At 39.1% G+C, this 26,480-nt stretch overlaps 1 protein-coding gene across 6 annotated transcripts in view; it reads right to left on the bottom strand.

The window, feature by feature from the left end:
* Window positions 1–26,480, bottom strand: part of OSBPL1A (oxysterol binding protein like 1A) — a 235,375-nt gene that overhangs the window by 146,558 nt on the left and 62,337 nt on the right. For all 6 annotated transcript variants that reach the window (XM_063699127.1, XM_063699129.1, XM_019013908.4 and 3 more), the window contains exons 6-13: window positions 24,199–24,284; window positions 22,896–23,040; window positions 10,254–10,315; window positions 10,107–10,151; window positions 8,852–8,925; window positions 8,674–8,737; window positions 5,636–5,734; window positions 3,374–3,496 (exon numbers count right to left, since the gene is read on the bottom strand). In XM_063699127.1, the coding sequence (XP_063555197.1) occupies window positions 3,374–3,496; window positions 5,636–5,734; window positions 8,674–8,737; window positions 8,852–8,925; window positions 10,107–10,151; window positions 10,254–10,315; window positions 22,896–23,040; window positions 24,199–24,284 (698 nt within the window). The remainder of the gene's footprint in view (window positions 1–3,373; window positions 3,497–5,635; window positions 5,735–8,673; window positions 8,738–8,851; window positions 8,926–10,106; window positions 10,152–10,253; window positions 10,316–22,895; window positions 23,041–24,198; window positions 24,285–26,480) is intronic.

Here is a 26,480-nt window from a genome sequence, read left to right on the forward strand (position 1 = left end):
TCTAAGAGCCTATCCCAGCACTGTCCAATAGAACTTTCTATGATGCTGGAAATACTCTATATCTTCGCTGTCCATTGTGGTAGCCACATGTGGCTACTGAGCACTTGAAGTGTGGCTAATATGTAGTTAAATATAGTTAAAATGAACAACTGAATTTTTTTTTTTTTGAGTCGTCTCACTCTTTCGCCCAGACTGGAGTGCAGTGGCACAATCTCACCTCACTGCAACCTGTGCACCCCGCCCCGCTGGGTTCAAGCAATTCTCTTGCCTCAGCCTCCAGAGTAGCTGGGACTACAGGCGCCCGCCACCATGCCTGGCTAATTTTTGTATTTTCAGCAGAGACCAAGTTTCACTATGTTGGCCAGGCTGTTCTGAAACTCTTGACCTCAAGTGATCCACCCACCTCAGCCTCCCAAAGTGCTGGGATTACAGGCGTAAGTCACTGCACCCAGCTGAATAACTGAATTTTTAGATTTTAATTAATTTAAATGTAAATAGCCACATGTGTAAATAGCCACAGGATAGCTAATAGCTATCATATTGGACAGTGCAGTTCTATACCAATACCGTGCTTGATTAATTTCTAATTTTTATTTCTGAAATATTTTCAAGTTGCTATTACAGCAACAACCATAAGGTCAATAATTAATTCTAGGACTTGTTTTATAGAATCATATTGTATAAGACAATGTTTACCAAAAAATGTTTATATTGAAAAACTGACTCACTCTCTCTTTCTTTCCTTCTAAGAGACAGGGACTCACTATATTGCCCAGGCTGAACTCAAACCCTTGGGCACAAGTGATCCTCCCACCTCAGCCTTTCCCTCATTTCTTATAGGTCTGTGTACTAATCCAAAAGCATGTTAAGGAAATAAAATCAGTTTTGTTGTTAATTCAGATGATTTTAGAGTATATCAGTCCTAGAATGACTAATTCCCCTTAGAATGTCTATAGGTATCAACAATAGACCTTTCCATAAATTGGCCCCTGAATTTCACTGGAACTTAAGAACTCAAGAATGAAGGGCATCCTGGAGCCAGTCTACTGACAAGCTATGATTCAACACACTTCAAAGCTCATTTTGGATTTTACCTATTTTGAACCAGTCTCCAGATGTTGAGACAGAATCAAGATTCACAGCATTGGCCAGGCATGGTGGCTCATGCCTGTAATCCGAGCACTTTGGGAGGCGGAAGCGGGAGGATCACCTGAGGTCAGGAGCTTGAGACCAGCCTGGCCTACATGGTGAAACCCCGTCTCTACTAAAATTACAAAAATTAGCTGGGCATGGTGTTGTGTGCCTGTAATCCCAGCTACTCAGGAGGCTGAGGCGAGAAGATCGCTTGAACCCGGGAGGCGGAAGTTGCAGTGAGCCGTGATCGCACCACTGCACTCCAGCCCGTGCAACAGAGCAAGACTCCGTCTCAAAAAAAAAAAAAGAAAAGAAAAAAAAAAAAAGATTTACAGAATTAGCATTCAAACTCTGTTGGAGAGGAACATGCAAAACCTAAAAGTGCTTAACACTATAGTGCTAAAACTCTCATTACCTTTAGGTGCAATAAAATCTAAAAGGCAAAAGCTTCATGGTTTTAAAGTTAACATGTGAACAAAACATTAAGGAATAAACTGAAAGATATAGTCGAGGTTGATGACCTGAAAATTTGAAAATTATGCTAAAGAAGAAATCTTGCCGGGATGTGGTGGCTCACATCTGTAATCCCAGCACTTTGCGGGGATGAGGCGGGTGGATCACAAGGTCAGGAGATCAAGATCATCCTGGCTAACACGGTGAAACCCTGTCTCTACTAAAAATACAAAAAAAAAAAAAAAAAAAAAAAATTAGCCAGGTGCGGTGGCAGGCGCCTGTAGTCCCAGCTACTCGGGAGGCTGAGGCAGGAGAATGGCGTGAACCCTGGAGGTGGAATTTGCAGTGAGCCGAGATCGCGCCACTGCACTCCAGCCTGGGCGACAGAGCAAGACTCCGTCTCAAAAAAAGAAAAAAAGAAAAGAAAAAAAAAAAGAAGAAATCTTTTTAATGGTATGTAAGTTAGTATGCTTTTATTTTACTTGTAACTTCCATTTAAAAACTTTTAAAATTATCATAATCCTAGGAAAGATATTAGTGTGCTTTGTCAATCCTTCCAGGTTTTATCATTTACCTCTTATTGACGATAGGTAGATAGGGAAGGATTTCTTTTCAATTAGGGAATACCAACTGAAAGTTAAAATATTTAGCATCGTTTTATTTTTTTACTTGTTTAATGTAATTTTGGCCATATGTATTTAAATCTTCCATATTTTCCCAGTTTTAATGTTACTTAAATGCTGTAGTAGATGTTACTTTTGCAAAGTTCACTGATCTGAAAATTTTGTTTATGGTTCTCACATACACATTAGGCTTTAAACCAGAGGTAGTATGGTAAAGGAGTTGTCATCAATTCTGGGGAATGTCTTCAACAAACATGGGAGAGTTCAAATTCTTTAATGTTCCATCATAAATTAAGATTAGGGATTGAAAGAGTCAAAATACCTTTTATATTTAAATGTATAGGTCTCTAAGTTGATAAAACTCCATAGGTATTGGGGAATTTAACTTCATTAAAGTTGAACTAGAAGCATTCAAATCTTGCCACCAACTCATTTAATTTATAAAGACAAAAAAATTAAATTTAGTAGGCAAATTCATATATCCTGACATAATTATTCAGACTGAAACTCATCATCATTCCATAGTTCTAATTCTTCCAAACTTAATTCCCATTCTTTTAGATACAAGATGGAAATAAAAGGTACAGCCAGAAAATTGATGACCCATCAAAACACCTATTTCATTTCAATTACCTATGCTGATATTCCTCTAGGGATAAGGCACTGGTGTCACTTCAGAAGACTTCTCCATTCATTAATGATGCTTTACCTTACCTCTTAGCAACCAAGCTACAGATTACAAGTGGTTTTAAAGGAAACCTACCAACCAGGAAAGGTATCACTATGGTTGCATTATTTAAACTCTGAAATGTGCAGTGAAGTCATAAAGGGCATCAAGTCAAGCTATGCATGCTCCCCATCCTCGCAGCAACTTTCAAACAGAATGACAGTCTGTTAACAGCAATGTAAAAAGTTTCACCTAAAAAAGTACAGTGCCTTTAAGGCACATGTGCATTTCATCAGAGCGTATCTACAAAGGCATTTGATAGTATTACCATGACAGACATAAGCTACCAACACAATGCAACTCAGCGAAGAACAGTACTATTTCTATTGTTGTCAGAAATCATAATTTCAAAACCTTACATCTTAAAGAAAAAAGTTCTTGATTAAACCTCATGACATAGATAGCTATAAAGGTCAGGTTACATTTTCCTATTTACCTCTAATGATTTCTTCAGGTCTACAGCAGAAACTGTATCTTCCTCCTCCTCATCAGTCAGCTGGTCCTGGGAACAGTAATGAGTGCTGTAAGCAGAATGTTCTTCTATTGCTTCCAGCCAGTCCTGAAATCATGCAAGAATTTAAATGAGAGTGAAAAGCATTTTTATTCCAAAGAGATAATATTACAATGATCTGATAAGCATAAAATTTACCTAGTGAAATAAATATTATGGCCTCAAAAAGGAAAGCAAAGCAACCAGTAATGAAACAGCAATGTGGGTCTCTTGTCCATGACATGTCTGGATAAAAGCTTTTCCTAGTACTTTAAAAAATATCATCTATAAGTTTACATATTCATGAATCTTAATATTCAAACACATTACAGAAATTAAATAATGGGAGAAAACTTTGTCACTTAAAATTATAGGTTCTCGTTTTCAGTATTGAGAACCTGTAATTTTATAACCTAACAGAATAAATTACTATATAGTAATGGATCCAGATACACAATTTTACTAACTTACACTCAAATTAGAAGCATAAGAAACTAAGGTCATATTAAAACAGCCAATACTTGCCCTGATGCATTAACTTTTACTACATTTTTTAAATAACAGTGATTTCACAAAAAGAATGTTTGGCCTAAAAATACGCTATCTTACTTTTTCCTCATTTTCTTACACTATACTCAGGGTCAAATCTTACCATTTTATGAAATGTTGGGAGAGTCATGAGTTAGATTGTTTAGGGTTCTTTGCATGGCCAAAGTTTACCACTTTGGAAAATAGATTATTTTAACCTCTTACATAGTTTACCAAAAAATCAAGATATGTCTATGAACACTGCTTTGATTTAAAAGAATAAGAATAGGCCTGCCGCGGTGGCTCACGCCTGTAATCCCAGCACTCTGGGAGGGCAAGGTGGGCGGATCACGTTCGAGACCAGCCTGGCCAACATGGTGAAACCCCATCTCCAATAAAAATACAAAAATTAGCCAGGCATGGTGGTACATGCCTGTAATCCCAGCTACTCGGGAGGCTGAGGCAGGAGAATTGCTTGAACCACAAAGGCAGAGGTCGCAGTGAGCCAAGATCACACCAGTGCACTCCAGCTTGGGTGACAGAGCAAGGGAGGCTCTATCTCTAAATAAATAAATAAATAAAAGAAAAAGAAAAGGGCCGGGCGCAGTGGCTCATGCCTGTAATCCCAACACTTTGGGAGGCTGAGGTGGGCGGATCACAAGGTCAGGAGTTCGAGACCAGCCTGATGAACGTGGTGAAACCCTGTCTCTACTAAAAACACAAAAATTAGCCAGGCATGGTGGCATGCACCTGTAATCCCAGCTACTCAGGAGGCGGAGGCAGGAGAATCACTTGACCCAGGGAGGCAGAGGTTGCAATGAGCCGAGATCCCACCACTGCACTCAAGCCTGGGCGAAAAAAAAAAAAAAAAAAAGGGATAGTCCATTAAGTGACTGCACCATAAGTATTGGTCAAGTAAATCCCAATTTTCTAGCTTGCTGCTATTGTTTAATTTATCACTAGGAAGGCTGAGTCTCCATTGTAATGAGTGTCAGAACGCCTGGCTTGTAGTCCAGGTTCTGTCACTCACAAGCTGCCTGGCCTTGGGAAATCACTTCAATCTTACAATCTTTAGTTTCCTCACCTATAAGTTAAGGCGTAGACCTGTCATTTACATTAAAAGGATGCCCCTTACATTCAGAGAATTAAAATTGAAAAACAAATTATGAACAGAAAATACCTGCAGGTACATGTTGATAAAGAACTAATTCATGTACTAAATTTTAAAGGCTTCATTTAAAGAGTACAATCAGGCCAGGCACAGTGGCTCACGCCTGTAATCCCAGCACTTTGGGAGGCCAAGGCGGGCAGATCGCCTGAGCTCAGGAGTTTGAGACTACCCTGGGCAATGTGGTGAAACCTTGTCTCTGCTAAAATGCAAAAAATTTAGCCAGGCGTATTGGCACGTGCCTGTAGTCCCAGCTACTGAGGAGGCTGAGGCATGAGAATCGCCTGAGCCTGGGAGGCAGAGGTTGCAGTGAGCTGAGATCGCGCCACTGCACTCCAGCTTGGGCTACAGAGTGAGACTCTGTCTCAAAAAAATAAATAAATAAAAATTTTAAAAAAATTAAAAGTACAATCAACAAGATTTTGGATGTTACCATTGAACCTATGTTATATTCTCCGTGTCTTTAAATGTTCTGTAAGTTTTAGGAAAGATACATGAATCCATAAGATTACCTCTCTTGACTGCTGAAGGCTATTCTTAGGAACTCGGAAGCCATGAATGGTGTCATCAAAGCATTTAATAAAGAAGAGGCAGCTATCAGTGGATTTTACCTTGGATATAAAGAAGTCAATAAGACAACATTCATTCACATAAAAGAGGACCCTAAAATTATCTATACATAAAATTTAAAGTAGTGACATGACTTAACGATACCCAGTTGAACACTTAAGTATTGATAGAAAAAAATTGGAAAAAAATAGATTACAGTGGGAGTATCAAATGCACTGTAGAACTATGTCGAGTCTGGCTCTCAACTTCTTAGTTACTCAACATAAATACTATGGTTCATCAGGTTTGTCGTTTTATTTTTATCCTTTCTTAAGTATAACTTAATATGCACTTGGGTTATAAAATCGTTTAGCTACCACAGTTCCCATTTTTTATTCATACCCCTCGCCTTACCTTTTTGTTTGAGCTGAGTATAAAATAATCAGCAGTAGATAATGTTGATAAAGAAGGAGAAAAGGGAAAGAGAGTAAGACGGATCAGAAATAATTATGGGTTTTAAAATAAAAATTTGGCATGAAAGGATTTTAAGCCATTTATGCCAGAGGTTGCAAAATGTTCTGTGAAAAATCAGACCTTGGCGATGACCTTGAGCAGTAGGATATAAATAACTCCCACAAGCTTAGCGTTCCAATAATGGAACACCAGGCATAAATGGGTTAAGAATGGAAAAAGGTAGATTTCTTCAAGACCCTATCAGAGGCCCCCCACCTGTTGCAGAAAACAACTATAAAACCCGGATACGAAAGAAAAGGCAACCACATGGAGGAACCTGGACCTGAACAAAAGCTGACAGACTCCGATGGGAGTCACGCTCTCCGGAGGAAAGGGGCCAAGGAGCTGTGGAAGTAAGTTCCCATGCCTAAGGTTTTGCACCTGGGACTAAGCACAGTCCACATGGTGACAGGAAAGCAGCAAGGGCACATGTGGAAACTCCTGTCTTTGGACATTAATAAAGCAAACCTGGAAACCCATAAGCACCAAAGAGAACAGGAGAATCCCCCAAGGGAAAGAGACAGAGAGATGGTCCCCAGATTCTGTCTGCTACTCACATCTCTGACTCATGAGCCACACACACATAGAAGCAGCTCATATAAACACAGCCTATCTGAACTGAGTCCAGAGCCACTGCCCAAGACACAGCTCATAATCCAAACCGAACCAAAAAAAGGACTTGCTGCAATGGACAACACTTAACAGAGAAAAAGAACAGAATCCAAAATCTCCAGAACTCAACATTCATAATATTAATAATATTATAATTATTATATATTATAATCATAAAATATATAATTATAATATATAATATATACTATATATTATATAATAAAATATATAATATATACTATATATTATATAATAAAATATATAATATATACTATATATTATATAATAAAATATATAATATATACTATTATATAATAAAATATATAATATATACTATTATATAATAAAATATATAATATATACTATTATATAATAAAATATATAATATATACTATTATATAATAAAATATATAATATATACTATTATATAATAAAATATATAATATATACTATTATATAATAAAATATATAATATATACTATTATATAATAAAATATATAATATATACTATTATATAATAAAATATATAATATATACTATTATATAATAAAATATATAATATATACTATTATATAATAAAATATATAATATATACTATTATATAATAAAATATATTAAAGATATTATATATTATATGATAAAATATATTAAAGATATTATATAATATATAATATTATAATTATATAATAATAATATTAAGAGTACCATCCAAAATTACCTGACATACGGGCTGGGTGCGGTGTCTCATGCCTGTAATCCCAGCACTTTGGTAGGCCAAGGCAGGAGGATTGCTTGAGGTCAGGAGTTCGAGACCACCCTAACCAACATGGCAAAATCCCGTCTCTACCAAAAAACACAAAAATTAGCCGGGCATGGTAGTGTTCACCTGTAATCCCAGCTACTCAGGAGGCTGAGGCAGAGAACTGCTTGAACCTGGGAAGTGGAGGTTACAGTAAGCTGAGATCATGCCACTGCCCTCCAGCCTGGGAGACAGAGCGAGATTCCATCTCAAAAAAACAGAAACAAGAACAAAACAAAACCAAACCCACAATTACCTGACATATGAAGAAGCATGAAAGTAGAACACATTCATAAAAGAAAAATCCAATTAAAAGGCAAAAATTGCCAGAATGGGTAGTAGGAACTAAAACATATGCTATCTCCAAGAGACAGAAAATAAATATAAAGATACATATAGGCTAAAAGCAAATGGATAGGAAAAAGACACCACGCGAACAGTAAACATAAGAAGGCCAAAGTGGTTATGTTCATATCAGACAAAATAAATTTTAAAACAAAATGTATTACAAGAGATAAAGAGGGCCACAAAACAATAAAAGGATCAATTAATCAAGAAGACAACAATCATAAGTATGTTATCAGTAACAGAGAAGGAAATGCAACATTCCACAAGCACAGTAGGACACTTTCACATCCCTCTTTCAGCAACTGATACAACCACTAGCCAAAACCAAGACACAAAATATCTGAATGCTATCAACCACCATGACTGAATTAATATTGATAGGACCCTACAACCAACAATAATAGCAAAATACACATTCTTTTCAATTGCATGTACTAGGATATTTCATCATCAAATAAGCCTGGGTAAATTTGACAAATACTTTTGGACAATCCATCTCTCATCCCATAATAATACACGGAGGTAAATAAAAGTTACTATATTTTAAAATTTTGTTCAAAATGGAGATGCCACGACTTTACTTGTTATCAAATTAAAATATATACAAGTGTTTTCTACAGCATTCCACAGAACCCCAAGATTTTACAAGGCTGTATAAATGATTTGGGTCAATCACTTGAAGAACTGATTTCACAGTTAGAGGAGCAAATGATCCATGTTTCATCCTACCGTGCATACTGCTTGAGTCAGGTGTTTGCATCCCTGGCGATAAATATTATGAACTGCATCAGGCCTTCAAAATAAAGATGAAATTATCAAGACAAAAGGAAAAGAGACAAGTGAAAAAAATTCATATTTCAAAATTTATACAGTGAAATTTGATAAGTGTAAAGATCATAATACTTACTGTTTCCTATACCATGAAAGGACTCCATGCTCTAACACTACCCAGAATAATCTCCAGCCAAAAAATCTTGAACTCTAAGGGAAAAATAACAAAGATTTCCCAAGCTGACACATCTAGATTCAAATACTTGACTGATAAAAAGTAATTAAGTGAGGACAGTCATATTTGAGTCTTTAGACAGTAGCACTGAACATTAAAAAAAATGATCAAACATGAACTTAGGTACTAGTGCAGTAATGAAAACATACCACTACAGGGTGACAGGAACAGCAGAAATGCCATACTGATAAGATCAATGATGATTACAGTTTATGGTTCTGACAAAACTGTTCAGGGATTATTTACAGAAAATATACCAGTTGTGGGCTTCAAAGACAATTTCCTCAAAGTCATGAATGAATGTCTAAAAAAGAAAATTATCCTAAATTTATCTTATACAATATAAGCATACAGATACATAAATAGATTAAGGGATTGCTTGCAAATGCAAAAGAAATTATGTGCTCTTACAAGGTTAATTCTAGGAAACAGGATTCTCCAAAATGTAGAAACTGTTAGGACTGGAAAAATTTTATATATGTACCATGTGATAATTCAAATATTAATTTTCTTCTAAGTCTTCCATGGTTTGATGTTCATAACAAAAATAATACTGTAATTCTTTGATCTAGTAAGAAAAAAATGTATTTTCCCCCCACTCCTTTTCATAAAAACTTAGTCACCTAAAAGTGACTCATCAACACCAAAAAAACACCTAAAAGGGACCATCAACACACAGAAAAGTAACAGCTACAACCAGTGGAAGCCTCTTGAAATCCAGTAGTATAAAAGTGGCTTGCCAGTCACGGTGGCTCACACCTGTAATCCCAGCACTCTGGGAGGCCGAGGCGGGTGGATCATGAGGTCAGGAGTTCAAGACCAGCCTGGCCAAGGTGTTGAACCCTCGTCTCTACTAAAAACACAAAAATTAGCCAGGCACGGTGGCGGACGCCTATAATCCCAGCTACCTGGAAGGCTGAGGCAGGTAGTGGAGGTTGTAGTGAGTATACCACTGCACTCTAGCCTGGGTGACAGAGCAAGACTCTGTCTCAATAACTAAAAATAAAAAAAAAAAATCAGTGGTTTACATTATAAGATCCAAGAGCGATTAAATCACATATACTTCAGAAATGATTTTTTAAAAGTTTTAAACAGAAATAGAGTGCCTGAGAATTATTCTTTACAGTTATACAATTAAAAAACCACCCCAACTTACCTTCCAGAGAGGGCCCTCATATCGTTTCAATGCTTTGTAGATGACCTGTCAAAAACATGTTTTCATGAAAAATGCATCTACATATTTCAAACATTCAAAAAATTTTTTCTAAAAATTATTAGATAAATTTAATTCATTACTCTGTACCTTATTACCAACAAGAATGTGTTTCATTTCAGCACCCTGGGCAAGGTCAAGAGGTTTCTGATCTGTGCAAAATACAAAGAAAAAAAAGCCATCAACAGCTTAAATGTACTATAACAATCAATGCTGTAACTGCAGCATCTAATATTCCTTCATTTTTCTATTGCCTGTATCTTTTTCTTTCCCCAAAAAATTACCTACCAGAGAGAGGTTGCCATCTCAATTATTTATGGCCTCCCTTTTGGTCGCTAACTATTAAGCCAGCAAATCAGATTAACTTCACAACACATTATCATGAGCTCATAAATTTGTCGCTTAAACAATACAAAATTATTATCTTACAGTTTCAGAGATCAGAAGTCTGAAATCAATTTCACTGGGCTGAAATCATCATGTGGACAGAGCTGCATTCCTTCTGGAGGCTCTAAGGGAGACATTTCCTTGCCTTTTCCACTTCTAGCGGCCAACTACCTGACTTGACATGGGGTCTCTTCCTCCATCTCCAAAGCACATCATTCCAACCTCTGCTTCCAGCATTCTGTTCTCTCTCTCTCTATAGCCCTCCCTCCTATCAGGAGCCTTGTAACTACATAGGTCTACCTGGATAATTCAGGATTTCCCCTCATCTCAAGATACCTAACTAATCACAGATTTGGGGTCCACTCTTTAGCCGACCACAGCCATGCTTCAGCCGTCTCGCTGCATAATGGGTAGCAGAGATGGCTCACAAGCTGAGGGTGTGATGGTTCACAATTTAGGACAAAAGAAAAAGGTGACAATGGAGAATAAAGCCGGCAAGCTATCAATGTTAATTTTTCCAACCTTACACATGCACATTCCATGTTTTGCCCAACAACAACAAAAATGGAGTTTGTCTTATCAAAGTTATTTATTGAGTTCTGAAGTGAGCAGGACATTAAATGAAGGACAAAAGGTAAAAAAACAAACAAACAAAAAAAAACCCACAAATAAATCAAACCATCTCCTAGCCTCAAATAGCTTATTATTAGAGAAATGAAAGCTACCTATGAAAATTAGAACAGTCCTTTCAAAACAACATATCAATGAGAACTCTGGAACTGTTTATGCAGGAAGGTGATATATTCTATCAGATAACCTTTTAGGCCAGGCGCAGTGGCTCACAACTATAATCCCAGTACTCTGGGAGGCTAAGGCGGAAGGATGGCTTGAGGCCAGAAGCTTAAGACTCGCCGGGGTAATACAGTGAGACCTTATCTCTACAAAAGAAAAAAAAAAAAAAAAAAATTAATTAGCCAGGCATGGTGGCATGTGCCTACAGTCCCAGCTACCACTGCACTCCAGACTGGGTGACAGAGTGAGACTCTGTCTCTAAAAACAAAAAGGGGGGCTGGAGGTGGTTTAAAATAATAATATTTTTATAAACACCAAACACCTGGTATGTGTTGGCAATTTTTTTGTATGATATCTCCTAATGAGGGTCTGTTATGTACCAATTACTATTTTAGGCACTGAGGATTCAGCAGTGAACATAACAGAAAAAATACTGGGGGGATGGGAAAGCACAGAAGGTGGGAAAGACAGATGATAAATTAATTTTTAAAGATACAGCAGACAATGAACCACAGTACGCCCAGACTTTTTAAATAAATGATTTGACAGAGTAACTGGGATACCACTTTAGATTGGAGGATGAGGGGTTGACCAGGCAAGGCCTCTTTGAGGAAGGGATGTCTAGGTTGAAAAGAAGGATCCAGCCTTGTGAAAATATAGGGAAGGACATTCTAGCAGAGGAACAGCTGATGCAAAGGCTCTGAGGTAGGAACAATTCAGCAGGCAAGAGATAAAGTCAGAGAGGCACGCAGAGGCCACATCACACAAGGGGTTTGTAGGCCAGACTTTTGTAAGCCAGCATAAGGAGTTTGAGTTTTATTCTAAATAGGATGAAAAGCCACTGAAGGGTTTTAAGTAAGAGTAACATGATCTGACTCACGTTTAAAACTCTGTCAAAGTGTTTAAAAAAGTATAATATAGGCCGGGTGCAGTGGCGCATGCCTGTAATCCCAGCACTTTGGGAGGCCGAGGTGGGCAGATCACCTTAGGTCAGGAGTTCGAGACCAGCCTGGCCAACGTGATGAAACCCCCATCTCTACTAAAAATACAAATATTAGCTGCGTGTGGTGGCAGGCACCTGTAATCCCAGCTACTCTGGAGACTGAGGCAGGAGAATCACTTGAACCTGAGAAGCGGAGTTGCAGTGAGCCGAGATCGCGCCATTGCACTCCAGCCTAGGGAACAAGGGCAAGACTTTGTCTCAAAAAAAAAAAAAAGAAAAGAAAATAATAATAATAATAATATAACTGGGAAAACACGAACTTTGGCAGTTCCATGATTTTGATAAATTACTAGAATATTATTAATAGGATAATGCTATTGTGCTTATGTTTTTTAATAGCCCTATTGAGATACAAATTAACATACAATTTACTCACTTAAACTGCACAAATTCAATGGTTTTTATAGGTGCACAGAGTTGTGCAACTATCACATGCTTGTGGTTTTTGTTAAAGGATGTCCTTATTTTTTACTAATATACTGGACTACAGATGTTCCCCAACTTACAACAGTTCAACTTAATGGTTTTTCAACTATCACAGCTCACCACAGCCTCGACCTCTTGGGCTCAAGTGATCCTCTCACCTCAGCCTCCCTGGTAGCTGGAACTGCAGTCATGTGTCATCACACCTGGCTAATTTTTGTATTTTTTTTGTAGGAATGGGGTTTCACCAGGTTAGTCTCAAATTCCTAGGCTCAAGCGATCCGCCAGCCTCAGCATCCCAGAGTGCTGGGATTACAGGTGTGAGCTACTGTACCTGGCCTTAAGTGTATTTTCAATTTACAATGGTTCTATGAGGACGTGGCCCCACAGTAAGTTGAGGAGCACTGGGTATGTACGAATAAAATGGCATGACAGGCCTTCTCTTTCCAGTTCTTCCCAGAATTGGGAAAAGCTGGGTTGAGAGGGTAAGAAAAGAAAAACAAATAAATTTTTTAAAAAGAAAAAGAGATGGCATGGTATCTGGAATTGTTTCACAAGAATTCAGGGAGTAGGAAGAGATACAGAGTGGCCATTATTGCTAAGTTCTGGAGGAGGGTGATGGGTACATCAATTAATTATGCTATTTGATTTCTGAAGCTTTGATAATTTCCATGATTTTTTTTAAAAAGGTCACTCTGGCTGCTGTGTGCAATATGGCTTGTAAACGTGGGCAAAAGAAATGCAGGGAGGCTAATTACAAAGAGATGGCAATAGTGCAGGTAAAGGATACTGGTGGTTTGGACTAGAAAGTCAGTAGTAAAGTGGAGATCATTTTTAATATAGAGAGAAATATGTGACTTTTTTTTTTTTTTTTTTTTTTTGAGACAGAGTTTCCCTCTGTTGCCCAGGCTGGAGTGCAGTGGCACCATCTCAGCTCACTGCAAGCTCCACCTCCCGGGTTCATGCTATTCTCCTGCCTCAGCCTCCTGAGTAGCTGGGACTACAGGCGCCCACCATCACGCCCGGCTAATTTTTTTGTATTTTTTTTTTTAGTAGAGATGGGGTTTCACTGTGTTAGCCAGGATGGTCTCGATCTCCTGACCTCGTGATCTGCCCGCCTGGGCCTCCCAAAGTGTTGGGATTACAGGTGTGAGCCATCGTGCCCAGCCTTGCATGTGGCTTTAAGATTTATTTTGGAGGAAGATTTATAGAGCTGCTGATGGGGAACCTGGGGCTGGTGGTACATTACTTCTTTAGTGGGGAAAAAACTTTTTAAAACATTAACCAAAAAATTAATACTCAGTTTAGTTTTTCTGCCTAGCACATAGGAAAATGCCTTACAGAGGTCTGCAAATTCTGTGTTATTTTCATTCTACCTACAGGGCACTTTGGAGAAATTATTTCTTTAGGCAGAGAGAAAGACAACACTATGATTTCCTTCATAGAATTCTGCCCTAATACCAAAAATAAATTCTGAACTCCTGCCAACTAGATGAAATTCCAGAAGAGAGACCTCATTTCTGGATTTGATGTCTAAAATGCCTGGCACACAGTAAGAATTCAATAAAATGCTTTTGAACTAAATGAAATAGCCTCCTAGATGGAATCTAGATGGGTTCCACCACCAGTTAAAAAATACACTACCTCTCTTACCAACCACAACAAAATAAAGTGAAAAACAGGAATGATGTAATATTTAAAAGTTTGCATGACACAGATTTGTCCCTTAATGGGAAAACTTAATAAAGATGCCAATTCTCCTTAAATTAATTTACATAGAATGTAATTTCAATTAAATCCCAATGAAGAGCCTCAGAAAATTATTTTAAATGCCTTCTGGAAGAATAAACAGATAAGGATGTCAAAGAAAATCCTTAAAAATGGTAAGGGGAAATCTCGTATATTAAAATATTATAATCATTAAAAGTGCAATACTATCTTAAAAACTTTTTTTAATGCGATACTGTCAAAAGAAGAGACAGATGAGTGAATAAAAAACAATAAAAAATACAAAAAGAGACTGGGCACCGTGGCTCATGCCTGTAATCCCAGCACTTTGGGAGGCTGAGGTGGGTGGATCGCTTGATGCCAGCAGTTCGAGACCAGCCCAGCCAACATGATGAAACCCCATTTCTACTAAAAATACAAAAATTAGCCAGGTGCGGTGGCGCATGCCTGTAGTCCCAGCTACTCAGGAGGCTGAGGTGGGAGCATTGCTTGAATCTTAGAGGTAGAGGTTGCAGTGAGCCGAGATCACACCACTGCACTCCATCCTGGGTGACAGAGCGAGACTCTGTCTATTAAAAAAAAAAAAAAAAAAAAAAGCCAGGTGCAGTGGCTCATGCCTGTTATCCCAGCACTTTCGGAGGCCGAGGCAGGCAGATCAAGAGATCAAGAGATCGAGACCATCCTGGCCAACATGGTGAAACCCTGTCTCTACTAAAAATACAAAAATTAGCTGGGCACGGTAGCGCGCACCTGTAATCCCAGCCACGCAGGAGGCTGAGGCAGGAGAATCGCTTGAAGCCAGGAGGTGGACATTGCAATGAGCCGAGATTGCGCCACTGCACTCCAGCCTGGGTGACAGAGCGAGACTCAGTATTGAAACAAAAAAAAGAAAGAAGGAAAGAAAAGGAATTCTTAGAATGTATAAGAAAGGCATGACAAAATAATGGAAAAGGAAAGATTACTTGATAAAGGGTATAAAGGTAAGGGACTGACAAGTTGAGACTCCCACATCCTAACACACACTCTCATATTCACTTTGCTGCTCAAAGCCCTCCAACCACACTCACACACCACCAAGCTCCTGCTCACAGCCAACCAGGACCTGCAGGCCTGGGCCTCTGGCAGCTCTGATGCTATCCACTCTTCTCCAGCTCGCCCTGCTCTGGGCACACTGGCAGTTTTCCTTTTCCTCAATGTGCCATGTGTTCTTCTACTCCAGAGCTTTTACACTGGCTTTCCATTTTCCTTGAATGCTCTTCTGCCAGACTTCCTCAGGGTTCACTCCTGTACTCAACTCAGCTGTTTGAGCAAACAGTTGCTTAGAGAGCCCTTTCTTTGCATCCCTTCTAAGATACCCCCCATCCTACCATCACTCTCTAGTCCCTTCATCCTATTTTATTTTCCTGCACCTCACGGCCTGACAGCACATATGCATTTATTTGTTTTCTACCTCCTCCCACCAGAATATGAGCTCAAGAGCATGGGGACTGTTGGGCTGTGTTCACTGCTGGGCCTCCAGCACCTAGGACGGTTCTTGGCACACAGTGGAGGCGCAGCATTGCCGAATGAATGAATGTGATTAAACTGGGAGGAAACAAAATTAAACATTTACCAAATCTCTACCTAAGCTAAGAAGTCTTAGAAGAAATCAAAGAGATGGATTAACCAATTTGATTAAAAATTTTAAATATCCTTGCTTTTATTTTTTAATTTTAATTTTATTTTTTTCAGAGATGGAGTCTCGCTGTGTTGCCCAGCCTACAAACTCCTGGGCTCAAGCAATCCTCCTGCCTTGGCCTCCCAAAGTGCTAGGATTACAGGCGTGAGCCACCATAGCTAGCCCCTTATTTTTTAAAAAAGAAAAAAAAAAAAAAAGACTAGGACATTTTCACTCTAGAAAAAAAAACATACAGAATTGTTCTTATCACTAGACTTTTGAGTGAAAAAATTATGTTATATCCGCATGAAGTACTTTCCATAAGGTGAGCCATGATGACTGTGCTTCTGGGGACAATGTGGAAAAGCTGTTGATGCTTCATAAAAGTGGAATTTTATCAGGCCAACTCTATTTACAACCTGTCAACTAAAATGAAGAGACACTTTCTGAGGTGTCTGCCAGTCCTCATCCCTTCACCCCTCTCTGTCCCTATCCACATTCCCAGGAGGAGGCCTTGGCAGTCACCTCTGTACCATATGTCCTGCCCCTAAAGTCCCAAGTGACCACACTAGGCACAGACGCCTGACACAAGCAGGTACTAACACATTATCTCCCACTGAAATGTAGCACTGAGGTTGAGAGATTGTGGTCTCCTGAGTGGAGTCACGGGGCAGCCATCTTCCATTATGTATACTGGAAAACAAAACAGCTGGTCTGCTAGAAGACATGATTAGACCACGCAGTGAGAGACAGACACACAAGGCAGCCATCTTGGTTCCTAACAGTTCTCTGGTTCCCAGTTCCATCCCATCTGATGCCTAATGCCATTTCCCACTTTGGAATATCATGAGATGACTGTGTATTCGTCTGTGAGTAATGTATAACTTTTCTTTTGCTTATATTCTTGAGGTAGTATCTATTACTTAAAACTTTTTAAAAAATACATGTTACTATGGAACATTAACAACTAAAACTAAAACATTAACAACTAAGAACTAAATCTTTGGACGTTTGGGTTAGAGGTGATTATATACTTTTCTAGTGCTTTTGTTTTCCTCATTGCAACTATAACAAGCATTAGTTCTACAATTTTTAAAAAATGTTCTAAAATAGGCCTGAAAATAGATTAGAAGGATGCCAAAGTAACTGTGGCTATGCTTGGGTAATTTGTGGGTTTTTTCTTTTTTCCTATTTTTGAAGAATTTCTATAATGCAAATGTTGCTCTTATGGTTTTTTCTTTTTTTTTTTTTTTTGAAATGGAGTCTTGCTCTGTCACCCACGCTGTAGTTCAGTGGCACAATCTTGGCTCACTTCAACCTCCACCTCCCAGGTTCAAGCGATTCTCCTGCCACAGCCTCCTAAGTAACTGGGATTACAGGCGCGCTCCACCATGCCCGGCTAATTTTGTATTTTTAGTAAAGACAAGGTTTTACCATGTTGGCCTTGAACTCCTGACCTCAAGTGATCCACCCGCCATGGCCTGCCAAAGTGCTGGGATTACAGGAGTGAGCCACCGCACCCAGCCTTTGATTGATTGATTGATTTTTTACTTTTTAAGAGGGCGTCTCATTCTGTCACCCAGGCTGGAGTGCAGTGGCACGATCTCAGCTCACTGCAACCTCCGTCTCCTGGGTTCAAGTGATTCTCCTGCCTCAGCCTCCCAAGTAGCTGGAAGTACAGGCACCTGCCACCACACCCGGCTAATTTTTATATTTTAGTAGAGACAGGGTTTCATCATGTTGGTCAGGCTGGTCTCAAACACCTGACCTCAAATTATCTGCCTGCCTCAGCCTCCCAAAGTACTGGGATTACAGGCTTGAACCACCGCTCCTGGCCTGATTTTTTAAAATTATTCTCTTTCAGAAGATGCCATTCTGACTTTTGTCAAAAACAATTTAATAGCTTTAACAGGAATGTTCAACTTTGGTTACTAGTATAAACTGTAGAGTAAATACATATTTGAATACCAATAGTAACTTTTCAATATTTACAAGGGAAGATTTTTTTTCCATTTAGACTGGTATTTGTATGGAACTATGTTAATTCTTATTTCATTTGGACACTTCTGAATCTACATTTTTGAAGGAAAAATCATTATAAAATACCACACAGAAAAACTGCTCAAGTCTTTGGCAAACTGGTAAAGACACTAGAAATCACACTTTTTTTTTTTTTTGAGATGGAGTCTCACTCTGTCACCCAGGCTGGAGTGCAGTGGCGCAATCTTGGCTCACTGCAACCTTCACCTCCCGGCTTCAAGCAGTTCTTCTGCCTCAGCCTCCCAAGTATCTGGGACTACCAGGTACGTGCCACCACGCCCGGCTAATTTTTTGTATTTTTTTTTTTTTTTTTTTTAGTAGAGACAGGGTTTGTTAGCCAGGATGGTCTCAATCTCCTGACCTCATGATCCGCCCATCTCAGCCTCCCAAAGTGCTGGGATTACAGGTGTGAGTCACCGCACCCGGCCAAAATCTCACTTTGTCGTCAATTTTTGCTTTTGTAACTCTTAGTTTATCCTTTTCCATTGAATGTCTTCACACCTCTGTCGAAAATTAAATCACCATACTTACATGGGTTGATTTCTGAATTCTGTCCTCCTCCATGAACCTGTATCTGTCTTAGGGATACAGGGAAAGGCTCTCTGGGGAAGCAGAGTTTGAGCTAGCTCTTAAAGCAAGACTAGGGTTTACCAGACAGACAAGAAAGACAAGAGCACTTCTGGCAGGGAGAATAGTACGTGCAAGGTGAGGACAACACAGTGAACCAGAGAGTCTCCGGCACAGCTCATTATGTGTAGAGCTGCACTGTCCAATATGGTGGACAGTAATCACATACGGCTAACACAGTGCTTCAAATGTGGCTAGTCCATACTGAGATGTGCTGTAAGTGCAGAAATACACACCAGATTTCAAAGACTTAGTATCAAAAAAGGAATGTAAGATCTCACTGATAATTATTGTTTACCGATTATATGTTGAAATGGCATTTTGGATATATTACTTTAAATAAAACACATAATTGCAATTAATTTCACCTCTTTTTTCACTTTTAACATGGCTACTAGAAATTTAAAATTACATATGTGACTCCCATCATATTTCTATTAGACAGTGAGAGTCTAGAGCATAACAGCCAGTCAAGCAGGGGATCTCTAACCAATTTTCTTTCTCCTTTCTACTCCTATTGATGTCAATAAAGCTCAGGTCTTAGCCAGACATAGTGGCATGCATCTGTGGTCCCAGCTCCGTAGGAGGCTGAGGCAAAAGGGTCACTTGAGCTCAGAGTTAGAGGCTGCAGTGAGCAAAGATCACACCACTGCACTCCAGCCTGAGCAAAAGGGTGAGACCCCATCTCTAAGGAGAAAATTTTTAAAAGACATTAGGTGCAGTGGCTCCCACCTGTAATCCTAGCACTTTGGGAGGCTGAGGCGGGCGGGTCACCTGAGGTCAGGAATTTGAGACCAGCCTGGCCAACATGGCAAAACCCCATCTCTACTAAAAATACAAAAATTAGCCGGGTGTGGTGGTGCATGCCTGTAATCCCAGATTCTCAGGAGGCTGAGGCAGGAGAATCACTTGAACCCAGGAGGCGGAGGTTGCAGTGAGTCGAGATCGCACCACTGCACTCCAACCTGGGTGACAGAGTGAAACTCTGTCAAAAAAAAAAAAAAAAAAGAACAGTATGTTCTGCTAGCCTTATGTAATAAAAATCAAGTCACTGAGTTGTCCATGGATATAACATACCAGTTAATTTTAATTACATATAAAATATATATTAACTGAATATATAAAATTAAACATAGGTACAATGGCCTGCCTTGCAATGAAGGCTAATGATTTATGACTGTAGCATATAGTTAATATTCACCTTTGCTTCCACAAATATCTTTGTATAAAAAAAGTCTCTAAACTTCAAAACTCAAATTCACCAAGGAAAGCATCTTCTAAATCTTACTATGGTAAGCTCATTTTTTAGACCGTTATTCTACATAAGGCACTTGATTTGACAGCTCCTATAATAACATTATAAATTTTAAATTGAATGTATTTTTTTATCTTAAACTGTTGTAATGGCAAAACTATTTTCCTCAAAGCTGATTGGTTATGCGGATCTATGACGGTACTTAAATGTAACCTGGCTATGCCAAGCTTAAGGCACCTTTTTATCCTGAGGCTTTTTGGTACTGAATATGATATCTGCTTGAAGAATTTTTGTTTTATTATTAAGAAATAAATGTGTCTTGCTCCTTGAAAATAAAAAGTTCAGGTCCTAATCACCTCTCACCCAAGACCATTTCAATGGCCCTACTGTACAAGTGTAAATTTTGGGATGACCTCCGACTGCTCCCCTGGATGTGCCCTTGGATGCAGCAAACTGGGGATTTCACCTATACCTGACTTGGATTTTTCACCTTAACCTTTTCTGATAATCTTCCCTCTGCTCAGAATACCCTTTCCCAAACTCCTGCTTATCAAAATCTTACTAGATTATAATGGTATTGTTATTAACTACCATTATTATCAAGACAAAAGGCTCAAGATAAAAAGACAATAATGGTAACGAAGGTACAAAGTAAAGTATTTAGAGATAAAACTTTTTTTTTTTTTTTTTTTGAGACAGAGTTTCACTCTTGTTGCCCAGGCTGGAGTGCAGTGGCACAATCTCGGCTCACTGCAACCTCTGCCTCCCAGGTTCAAGCGATTCTCCTGCCTCAGCCTCCTGAGTAGCTGGGACTACAGGCACGTGCCACCACGTGCCACCACTTGAACTCCTGACCTCAGGTGATCCACCCGCCTCGGCCTCCCAAAGTGCTGGGATTACAGGCGTGAGCCACGGTGCCCAGCCCCTAGAAATGAAAACATTTTTTAAATCCTAGTAGGGCTTCAGGATCTGTACCAAGTACCTATTCCTTTATGAAACTATTTCTTTTTTTTTGAGACAGAGTCTCACTCTGTTGCCAGGCTGGAGTGCAATGGCGTGATCTTGCCTCACTGCAACCTCCACCTCCTGGGTTCAAGCAATTCTCCTGCTTCAGCCTCCCGAGTAGCTGAGACTACAGGTGCACGCCACCATGCCTGGCTAATTTTTGTATTTTTAGTAGAGATGGGGTTTCACCATGTTGACCAGGATGGTCTCAATCTCTTGACCTTGTGATCTACCAGCCTCGGCCTCTCAAAGTGCTGGGATTACAGGCTTGAGCCACCGGCCTGGCCTGTGAAACTATTTCTAATGACTCGAAACCTTCAACAAACATGCAGCCCTTCCCAGGTGTTATGTGCTATGCATTACTCTAGGTGCTGGGTGAACCAGACAATGAAGTATGAGGCCTGCCCTTAGGAGTTCAGTCTCATGGGAGATAGCATCATAAGCCAACAAATACCATGGGGTGTGATTTAGGCTCTGATGGAGGTGAACGCAGGGTCCTGAGGGACCCCTGATGAGGCCTAACCCAGGCTGGTAGCAGGCAGCAGGAAGCATCCTAAAAAGTGATGTGAAAAGGCCCTGATGGCATGTTCCTCTTTTAAATACCCAAGACACCTTTTACAGCTTCTTTTCTGGCTTCTGATTCTGTCTTTCAAATTGTCACACATGTACAGTCAATCCTCATTATATACGTATTCCATATTTGCATATCTGCCTATTGCTAAAATTCACTTGTAACCCCAAGGTCAATATTCATTGTAGTTTCTCAGTCATTCACAAACATGCCCAGAGTGGTGAAAAATGTGGGTTGCCCAGTGCTCATTTTCTAGCTGAGGTAGAAGAAGGTGATGCCTGGCCTTCTTGTTTCATTCTAGAAGCTCTCCTACTATAAACAAATGTCCTCGTCATGGTCTATTTAGGGTCACACTTTCCACCTTTTGTATTTTTTGTTGGTGACTTTGCTGTTTAAAATGGCCCCAAGCGGCCAGGTGTGGTGGTTTATATCTGTAATCCCAGCACTTTGGGAGGCCAAGGTGGGCAGATCATTTGAGGTCAGGAGTTCGAGACCAGCCTGGCCAACATGGTGAAACCCCATCTCTACTAAAAATACAAAAAAATCAGCCAGGCATGGTACACTACAGGTGCATGCCTGCAGTTCCAGCTACTTGGGAGGCTGAGGCAGAAGAATCACTTGAACCCAGGAGGAGGAGGTTGCAGTGAGCTGAGATGGCACCACTGCGCTCCAGACTGGGCAACAGAGAGAGACTCTGTCTCAAAAAAAAAAAAAAAAAAAGCCCCTAGCATTGTGCTGAAGTGCTGTCTAATGTACCTCAGTGGAAAAGGCTGTGATATGCCTTATGAAGAAAACTTTACTCAAGCGTGAGCTATGATGCTGTTGGCTATGAGTTCAATGTGAATGAGTCAACAATATGTATTAAATAGAAACAGCAAAAAAAAAAAAAAAGGTTTCATAATGATCAATTCATGAAAATGTTGTGACCCAAGGCTTGCAGGAACCTAATCCTGTATTTTCCCCTAGGAACAATAGTTCAGTGTTCCCTAATTCAGTGCTGGTGGCAACTTTATAGAATACAGCTACTGCAAATAACAAGAATCAACTGTACTTATCTTTTCCTTGAGGGTAGGATCTACCTTTGTCATCATTTTTTCTTTTGTGTGAATGCCTTGGCTCCAAAATTAAATAGAAACCATACAGTTTAACAAAGGCTGGATACTGAAACAAAACAATTTTATATGGCATTGACTTCATTTTATAGTTTCAAAATGGCCAACCATGGTTTTCACCAATATGCTTACCATTTTTGTTCTTTAGATTAGGGTCTGCTCCACTTCTTAGAAGCTTTAAGGCACATTGTTTATGGGCCCGGTAAGCTGCACAATGCAAGGGTGTATTTCCTAACTGATCCGAACAGTTAACATCAGGAGGATTGGGTCTGTTGAGCTAACAATGAAAAAAATGCAATGCAGAATTATATATCAAAGATAGACTTTCCTCTCATAATTCACAGGAGGGTGTATCAGCAGAGCCTGAAGAATAGCCAAGCTCCTTGGCATCTAGGCTGTTAGTGGTTTCTTGCTCACTAAACCAGCCAACCCTGCCACACCCATGCTTATTCTCAGATGCCCTGAGATAGATCTCAGGCCTGTGTCCGGGTCTCACAATCCTCTGACAAGAGACACTCTGCACTGTGCCAGCACCATCTCACACACCTCAGACACTAAGATTTCACAATGATTTACATGCCCCTACCAGCCTTGCAATTCATACTTGTGACAGCAGAATTACAAATCAGTCTGCCAGTCTTTCAGAAGAGTTAAAACCATAAATGTTAAATGTGTAAATGTCAAGGTTCTCCTGAATTTGTTGTTCCCAACTTACTGCTTTAGAAGCTTCTTTATATAGCCTCCATTTCACAAAATTTAAAAACTGCTTTAGGTGCTATACTTAGAAACCAAAGAGGCCCTTTCAAATGAGCTGAAATAACTTTAAAGCAAATGGCAGTGCTTCAGTCATGAATTCAGAACAAATTTAGAGTTTCATGTTTAATGAGACTGTGCAGGAATGGAAGCTGGAAAGTAGGTCTTCTAAGGTGGGGGGGAACAGGCAAACCTTTCAGTCTAATGTGGTATAAGTATTCCAAAATACTGTCCCTTCTTTGCATAGTACCTTCCAGAAGTGTAGCATTCCTCCCAGAAACTACTGCTGATCAAAACTAGAAAAACTTATTCCTTTATAGGGTCCTATTTATTATGTTTCAATTGTCTTAATCACAAAATATACGTAATATATATATAAGTTGTCCTTACATTAACTATTTACCATGAAAAATCAGATTCTTATCCATCAGGTTTTCAGGGGGATTAGGGTGGGTGTAAATCAGAAATTCAGAAAAATATCACCATTTAAAATGTGTCCTGCTTAAACTATCACCATGCTGAGTGTTTTTAGATATTAAGAACTTTGGTTCTACTATTATGATCTCTGGAGTTCTTGGTTCCACAATTCAACTAAATTATTTACTTAACATTAAGTAAAAATTTTCCTGAAGTGTAAAGAAAGACTGCTTTTTGTCTTTTGGGGTTTTTTTGTTTGTTTTACCAGAGCTGTGAGTTCTGTTGTTTTGCCTTCTCTTGCTGCTGCTAAAAGTAATTCTTCAAGCTTTCTTTGTTGAGTCCTTGCTACAGCTGCAAAAGAAAAGTACTTATTATCCACTGCTAGTCAGGATCCAATTACAAATTCATTATAAAGAATAAAGTGATCATGATGAGAAAAACCGAAATGTTTTGGATTGTAATTGAAATGCAGTTAAAATGTATTGTTATTACAATTCAGATTACAGAATTCTATTTATTTTATTGTTATTACAATTCAGATTACAGAATTCTATTTATTTCAGGTTTGGATGAATTTGGGTTTTTAATTCAGAAGTCTTTAAGTATTTTACTCACTAACAATAACCATCAAAACTAATTATGGATTACTTTTATGTACCGCAATACTATTACATATTTGCCTTGGAAAGGTAGATAAGTGGGGTTCATACCTTCTAGAACCTTAGAATGTGAAAAATAACAAGAAATAGCACCAATAGAAAGATGTACATGTCATATAAATATAGGCAGACATATCAATTTATTTATATATTGCCACATAAAAATATAAAATTTATGTATGTATGTATATATGTTGAGAAAGTCATCTGTCCATAACTTTAGCCAGGATGACCTGAAAAACCTTTTATAGTTCCTCCTTTGCAGCCTCTGCACAGGACATTGTAGACATATATTTAGTGGGATCACCAAGCTTGTCATCCTCTCACCCAGGGTGGAGTGCGGCGGCACAGTCATAGCTCATTGCAGCTTCAAACTCCTGGGCTCACACAATTCTCCTGCCTCAGCCTCCCAAGTAGCTGGGACCACAGGTGTGCACCACCACACCTGGTGAATATTTTTATTTTTTGTAGAGATGGGGGTCTTACTATGTTGCCCAGGCTGGTCTCAAACTCCTGGCCTCAAGCAGTCTTCCTACATCGACTTTTCAAAGCACTGAGATTATAGGCATGAGCCACCTTGCCTATTTTTATATCTTTAAAAATACTTTAGCACTTACTACGTGCCAAGTGCTATTCAAAGCTCCTTAAAAATACTAACTCATTAAATCCTCAGTAACTACTCTGAGGTAGGTGTTGTTATTATATTGATTTTTACAGACAAAGGAACTGAGGCACCAAGAGGTTATGGAATTTAACCAAGGTCACACAATCAGAGTGGAGGAGCTGGGATTTGAACTCAAGCAGGCTAGTTCCAGAGTCCATGCTCTTATCACTACGCTTCCTCTGAAGTCATACTTACAGGAAAAGAGCAACTGGTAATCCGATTTGTGTGAGAGAATGGAATATGTAAGTAAGATCTAATTTCTGCTAGATCTGAATTCTATTTTGGTTTATAGAAAGGAAGCAATTTCAGAGACTTGGTGATCCCACTAAATATACGTCTACAGTGTCCTGTGCAGAGGCTGCAAAGGAGGAACTATAAAAGGTTTTTCAGGTCATCCTGACTAAAGTCAAGTCATGGACAGAGAAGCAGGTTGGGGAGCCAGGTGACTGGGGAAACAGATGAACATTTGTTAATAGTAATCACTATGTGCTAAATGCTGTTTAAGACTCTACACGTACCATTGCATTGAAACTACAGGGAACACATATACTGAATCCAGCAACTGCTGAAATTAGTTTACCTTTGTCTTAAGAAATGACTAACATTGCTATATACCATCATCTTCTTTTCCCACATTTTTATTTCCACACCCAGACTCTACCTCAGAAGACAGCCAAGCCTCTCTGTAGACTGTCCATGGCTTCTGCTGCTGGGATGCACTATCTTCAATCTTTCCTCCCACTGGTTCTATGGCTGCTGAACTAGGAACTCTTTGAGAACAGTGACATCTCCTATACCTCTCGTACATACCTCCACCACTGCATGTATCACCCTGACCTGTAATTTATCCCCTCTGTCATTCTTGAAGTCAGGTACTTGTTCTTATCTGTCTGTGTAACCAAAGCATTTATGACAGCATCTGGCACAATGCATAGTTGGTCAATAAATACATGTTGAATATTCAAATAATGCTTAATGTTTGTCCCAGGTTTTAGGGAAGGAAAAGAAAAGATACCCTATTGTTTCTTTCTAGGTTGTCTAGGCTCATAAATGAAGGAAAGGGGTCAGGAATATGGAGTTGAAAATACTATATATGTTCTTAGATTATGTTCCTGTCCTGTATTCTTTCAGGACACTGAAATAAAACTGCTGATTACATCAATGAAAACAAATATTCTAGTCTGGGTGGTCAGGCTTCTAGAATGCTCGCAATGTTGATATGGA

Source organism: Gorilla gorilla, chromosome 17, assembly GCF_029281585.2.
Source record: "Gorilla gorilla gorilla isolate KB3781 chromosome 17, NHGRI_mGorGor1-v2.1_pri, whole genome shotgun sequence".
Taxonomy (NCBI): Eukaryota; Metazoa; Chordata; class Mammalia; order Primates; family Hominidae; genus Gorilla; species Gorilla gorilla.